The sequence below is a fragment of the Acartia tonsa genome, chromosome 11 (assembly GCF_053477335.1).
Source record: "Acartia tonsa isolate MP-2025a chromosome 11, ASM5347733v1, whole genome shotgun sequence".
NCBI classification, from domain to species: Eukaryota; Metazoa; Arthropoda; class Copepoda; order Calanoida; family Acartiidae; genus Acartia; species Acartia tonsa.
Window position 1 is genome coordinate 18,152,736 of NC_137270.1, and position 6,838 is coordinate 18,159,573.

The 6,838-nt window shown below is 32.2% G+C and overlaps 1 protein-coding gene across 2 annotated transcripts in view; it reads left to right on the forward strand.

The window, feature by feature from the left end:
* LOC145332124 (uncharacterized) overlaps positions 1 to 5,861 on the forward strand; it is a 30,501-nt gene extending 24,640 nt beyond the window's left edge. For both annotated transcript variants that reach the window (XM_080177068.1, XM_080177069.1), the window contains 4 exons: positions 2,500 to 2,576; positions 3,204 to 3,297; positions 3,823 to 3,904; positions 4,363 to 5,861. In XM_080177068.1, coding sequence (XP_080033194.1) covers positions 2,500 to 2,576; positions 3,204 to 3,297; positions 3,823 to 3,904; positions 4,363 to 4,410 — 301 coding nt within the window. In that variant the 3' untranslated portion in view covers positions 4,411 to 5,861. The remainder of the gene's footprint in view (positions 1 to 2,499; positions 2,577 to 3,203; positions 3,298 to 3,822; positions 3,905 to 4,362) is intronic.
* Positions 5,862 to 6,838: the final 977 nt, after the last annotated feature.

Below are 6,838 nucleotides of genomic sequence, written 5' to 3' on the forward strand. Positions count from 1 at the left end.
CATGTTGATTTTTTAAATTTTTTAATAACAAAGTTTTATGTGATCTAATTATCCAATTGATCTGATTTTTCGTATACTGATTCCTGGGACAACAAACTACAATATTATACACGAAGCAACTCTATAATCAAGTCCTAAAAATGTAAGTATGTACATAAACATTTATCTGTATCAAGCAGTTTTTCAACAAGTTTACTTACAATTTTGCTTCGACTCTTATACATTTTCATTCTGCTAATTCAGTTCTGACAAAATACAAGTGATAATATCCGTTTGTCTTACCGTTTCAGTGCTTTGCTTTTATGGATATTGTCATCCTTGTCTATTCATAGATTTGATATATAATTGATTAATATGAAGACACACAAATATATGAAAAAAACAAGGCGAAACTATTAACCCTTAACAGTCGGGGGGGGGGGGGGCGTTGAACGCCCCCCCCTCTGGTTTTTTCTATCTCATTTTCTGTGTGTGAAAGATAAAGAGCCCAAACTGCTTGACTTTTTAAGTATAGGTATGACACATAACTGAGAGTTGGAATTTTTTGAAAATCTCCATCCTGGCGGGCACAGGATGCCAGCAAACCTGGCAGGGTCATCCAGGTAAAGAACAAAAATATTTTTTTGACTTAAACAAAGCATTTTATCTTACCAAATTAATAAATATCCTTTAGTAGTACATCCTCATCTTAAATACAGGTGTTTAAGTCAATTTCAGTTTCCAGGTTTGATCCTGCAGGTCCTGATCCTCCAGGTCTCCAGAAATCTTTTAAAGGCTCCTGTGGCCGCAATTTTTGTCTTAGAGACTTCAAATTTTAAACTTAAGCTTTTCTTACATGTCTTGATAACGTATTAAAATTTCATAAAGATCCGCCGCCGTTTTCCCGCCGACCGCCGACTGCGGCGGCTGGCAGCTGCCAAATACAGCTGCGGCCGCTGAAATTTATGTTTGATATTTCAAATATAAAATTGTTCTTCTAGCTTCAAAAATAAAAAAATTACAGTCGTTTGAAATTTTTAAGTAAAAAAGGACCTAAAAACAAAGGTTGTTAAATAAAAGGGTGAAGGAAGCGAAAATTGACTTAGACTTATAAAAGGTCGGAAATTCATCATAATACAGGGGACTTGCACAAAAAAATTTAGCCCTCTAGCTCTAATAGGAACTGAGATAATATGGGGAGGGGCGTTGAACGCCCCCCCCCCCCCCCCCCGACTGATTAAGGTGCGGCAAGGGGCCCGACTGTTAAGGGTTAAGGGGGTGTAAAGTGAAAGTCAAATAGTAATTTTTTTTTCATAGTATATTATACAGTTTATCTATTCATAGATTTGATATTTATAATTGATTAATATGAATACATACAAATCTATGAAAACATAAGGATGACAAGTTACAACATCCATAAAAGTGAATCTCTGAAACGGTAGGACAAACGATTGTCAGAACTAAACTTTTTCGAAAATAATTTTTAAACAAATTTGTTGAAAAATTGCTTAAATACATTACACTGTTTAAAGATATACTTACAATTTTTAGGACTTGCTTTGCTTCGTTGTCCAAGAAGTCAGTATTCAAAAAATCAGATCAAACGAATGTTTATATTACATACAATTTGCTGTCAAAAAAGTTAAAAATTAACATGTTTAAAATGGACGTACTGAAATTCTTGTAACGATTACAGAGTTGCTACACTTTCTAAATCGTATCAAACTACTACAGAAATCAACATGCAAAGTTTAAAATCGATAGGACAATTCTAACATGTCTAAATTAACAAAAGGACTAACCGTTACGGAGTGACGGACGGACTGACCCTTTTTATAGAAAAAGCTTCACTTTTAAAAAGATAATAAATATACATATAAATAAGTGTAAACCTAGATAACTATTTTCTTAAGAATGTAGAACATAGTTGCACTTGTAGTTATTGATTTTTTGGATTGGTTAAAATCAAGCAGTTTATTGAAAATTAAAAATGTAATAATAGTTTTTTCTAATTTAGAACGTTAATGTATGTATTACTGTAATTCATACATTTTACCTTAGACAAATTTATTTATCACAACTTTGTAATATTTCACATGCGGGAATAGATATCTAAATTATTCTGTCAATATAGTGATCACATGACAAAATTAACTATTCTAGCATAGTTTCTTATGTTTAAAGCACAGCTTAGTTAGAAACAGAGAAAACAAGGATAACAACATCCATAAAAGCGGAGCTCAACAAAGCCTACAGACAAGCGTACATTGTCTAACAGCTAATGACTTTATTTTTAAAATCAAAGAAACTTAGTACCTAGTATAATTTCAAAATCGTTGCAAAATTTTATACTACATGATATTAAGTATCGAATAATGTTTTTAGACTTGATTATAGTGATACTTTGCTAATTACAAAAGGATCATCACTTCAAATATTAGACGGACTTGCTCTAAAAGTAGAAAAGCTTTGTCTTTAAAAAAGTTTGAGATGTTCAAATTTTTATTTTTAATTTAGAAAACGGAAAAGGTCTGCTGAGGAGTTGAATAATTCTGTTGATGAAACCAGTCAGCTAAATATCATGGACAGGATAGGTAGGTTTCAACTCTCGACTGTGACGTAACACGTAGCGCATCTGCACTATTTCAGGAAGGTGATAGGCTCTAATTTCGGACAAACACCGCGTCATAACTAAAGACATTGAAAATGGTTCCTAATGCTGCTTAGTCAGGTGTGCGACAAAAATATAGTTAAAGTGGTGGTTATGTATTGGCCTAAAACAGGCCCATCTTACCATACATGTTCAGTTAAGAAATACAGACAAAGGTCGTGCAATTAAAGGGTTGATTGTCTGGAGAACGTTGATCTTAAACCACCCCTTGACCAGTATTCAGTATATATAATTCTTGAAAAATAGAGTATTATCAGTTAAGCATTTACCGAGATCCTAATCTTCAGACAGACAATTAGACAAACTGCTAGACGGACAGACAGAAATCATACTTTTTTGTATTGTATATTAGAGGCACCCCATAGCATCTAATGGCAGAGAGAGGCTAGAAAATATCTAAAACCATTACAGGACCTATGGGAAGTTTACCTAAAGTAGAAAACCCAATCGGTTCAATCATTTTCGAGATCTTAAGCTTAGACAAACAAAATCATAATACTTTATATAAAAGGATTTCCAAATATCTAAAATGTTGTAAATTTTATATTAGAAATGGGCCTAGCACGCTTACAAGATACCAGCTGTCAGAAGTTCCTGGCTTGTGAAAATGCCCTGTATGGTAAACATCAAGAAGATGCAAACAGGTAAATATTTAAATAAAAGTAACAGGATGTCCAGGATTTTGTCTGTTTGGATATCATGCTAACCGCTGAATCGATATGATACTCCTTTGCAATAAAGCTTCTTAAATGTCTGGGGTAGGTAGTTATATTTCTGTTTTTGGGGGTGTGCACCCACACCCTCCCAAGGAAAATCGCCATTTCTTTTTTAAGCAAAATATGGGGGAGAGGGTAACTTTAAATATTTTTTTATAATTTTTCTTTTTAAAACTAAAATATAAAGTGTCCCCTACCACCCACTCCCTCCCCCTAAATTTTTTTTTGAGGGGTTAAGGGTGTCTATTCCCCACCAATATATAGTTATAAACCTTCAAGAAAATAGGAGAAGCTACACTGTAAAGAAGAACCTTATCGATTCAGCGGTTAGAAAGATATAGTCACTATTATTATAGTGTGTCCCAGCTACTAGAAATGATTATAGCATAATACAAAAATTATGAAATAAAATAAAGATTCCTGGATTAATGTAGAATAAAAATGTAAATCTAGATTGCAACGAGCTCTCTCCAGCCTGGCCTACTATACTCCAGAGTTTTTAGCAGAATATTTCAACACATTGGACGTTTTGAAGGTAATTATCAGGGCTCGGCAGCGCGCCTCTTTAAACCTGCTTTTGTGCCAAAAATTTATTGATTGTCTGTTTAGGAAGATGTTTAGATATCTGGCAGAATTTTAAAGTTATAATATTACGATTTCACTGAGGCTGCCGAGCCCTAGTAATTTTAGCAGCATTAGCTACTCTAAAAAACATTTTATAACAAGAAAGTGAGGGTCGTTTAAAATTGTCTATGCATAATCTCTGAGGTTCTAACTCTACACTTACAGGGCTACCCAGTACCTGATATCATCTATCACAACCTAAACTAAACTAATAAACCAAAAACTATATGTACTTCTACTATAGCTGTATTTCAATACTTGGATAAAATTTGTATCAAAATAAAATTCGTTAAATATTTTTCACATTACGTTACCTAAATATTCATAAATATATTTTACATTTACTAATATTGTTTTATGCTATTTTAGGCAGTCCAGAGCGATGATTGCAGCACGTTTTCATGCCATCAATTTTAAACTAAACTAGTTATAATTAAACTGGATCTACTGCAGTTCACGGTAAAATATTTCTGGTAAGCAATATTTCCAAAAATCAATGAATTTTAAAGGCTGCTAGCTGCTAAACGGCTGATCGTACAGATCATATACGCACACCATTTTAAGTTGCATAAGAAGGCCTACAAATCATCTGGAATAGCCAAGATCCAATTATGCACAGGGATAGCTTCACTGAAGAAAAACCGCGTAAAATAAGTTTTTTTCGCGTATTTCTGCACTGCGAGATAATTATGCATTATTGATTTATGGCTATACCAGATTATTTGTATGCCGCTTAAAACAGTGTGCGGGCATGATCTGTACGTTCAGCCGTTTGGCAGCTAGCAGTCTTTAAAATTCATAGATTTTTGGAAGTATTGCTTACCAGCAATATTTTACCGTGAACTGCAGTAGATCCATTAAACTTCAGTAATTTTCAATTTAATGTTTTTTTTTTAACATGACAATTTGGTTTTAAGAAGGAGAGGATGTATATACTCCTATATTATCCCCAAATAATTTTAAACATCAATTTATCGTCCATTGTTCTATTCGTTAATTCCTGTCCTTCAATAGTTCTTATTTTTTATCAAATGCTTTATTAATATCAAACCAACAATAAATGGCTTTGAGATAATGAACGATAAGTTAACATACATCCCTTATGATAATAAACAAAATAATTATATGAAAAATTGAACACTTTACTATTATTTTGAAACATTCAAATAAAATAACCTAAAGTTTTTTAAGCAAACAAATAAGAATACGTGGTTATAAAACTTTGGATACTCCTTAATAAAAATCCTTGCTGAAGAATCCATTTTATAAAACAATAAATTAATAAAAAATAATATTTTTTTTATAATAAAATTTGCATTTTTATTAGAATGACAGAAATAAATTTCCAGTTTGGCTTCGAATCCGATTAATATCCGCTGGATCAAAACCGGTTCTTAGTCATACTGAAAAAATCATGTACAGCATCGTATTACAGACAAATTTCCACAAATTTTAAATAAAAAATTATTTATGATTAAAATCAGTTTTGGTAGCCCCGAGGGGCCGATGGCTTTGTTTAGAAAAACTGGTATTAATTTTATAATTTTCATTTAAATATCCGCGGAAAACCGTCTATTATACGTTGCGATAGATAATTGATAACTTATTGATTCTCTTGTTCTAATAAATACCTATTATTTGTAAAATTTTTGTCATATTTACCTAAATTTTAGAATATTTTAAAGGAATTTTATAAAATCTATTTCAATTGTATACGGCCATATTTTAATTTTGCTTAAACTAAGAATCTCAATTCCATGTTAATGCACAATTTAATTTTAATAATCATAATTTAGATAAAAATAATATTATTGTGATATTTAGTTGTATATGTTTTAAACAAATAAATAAAAATGAAAAGAAAGAAATGTTTAAAGAGTTACATTTCAACTGAAGGAGAACTGTAAAAAAGCGAGGCTTTTTAATAATTATGACCATCCGTACATAACGGATAGATCTGATCGTTAATTTAAACATGTTATAATGTCCTATCCTATCAATTTCAAACTATGTATGATATATTATCATTGCCAGTAAGTCTGAACGTCCATGCCGATTTTAAAAAAAGTTTACAACAAATTAACGTATTGTCTGAACCTAACTGTAAAAAAGCTTCGTTTAAAAGTCATTTATTTGTGGCTGCCAAATAATATTTTATCCTTGTTTAAAAAGCTAGCAGCCAAGCCCCTATCATTAAAGAGCTTTGTGTTCAAAGGTGCTGGAAAAAAAAGCCTAAAGCCATCCAAAGACTTGAAACTGAAATTAAATTCGCCTTATACCATAACTGGACCTCTGTGAAGATTGCCTTAACCTAACCTAGTTATTGATATCTAACGCTTAAAAAACAACTTACTACTTTAAAGAGGAGGATAATTTGTTCAAAGCCTTTTCGCTTTGTCGTCTTACTCTTATTTTGAATTTTTTACTTAGTAAGCCATTAAAATCTAATTTAATACATATAAAGTTAAGCATAAACGAGCAAAAATGGGGCGTTTTCCCCTTTTTCAAACCCTAAATAAATACACTTCTTGGTAAAAATCTACGCACGCCACTGGTGGTTAGCTTAATAAATTTCTGTGCTTTCACTCAAAATTGTTTTGTGTCAAATGAGAACATCACCCATCTTCTCCCCTCTAATTTTTTTATTTCTTTCAATATAAATTTCTATCCTCTATGGGGGGGCTGTAACCATGCAGGGCACAATACCCCTTCGGTTTTTTCCTTCCAGGCACGACTAACCTTTATTTAACCTAACCTAACTGTGAGGGGGTCATTTTTTACTGGTAGTGTAGAGATACCCTCCTCCAAAATAGCTAAAACCCTTCCCTGGACCTATTAGAAGCTT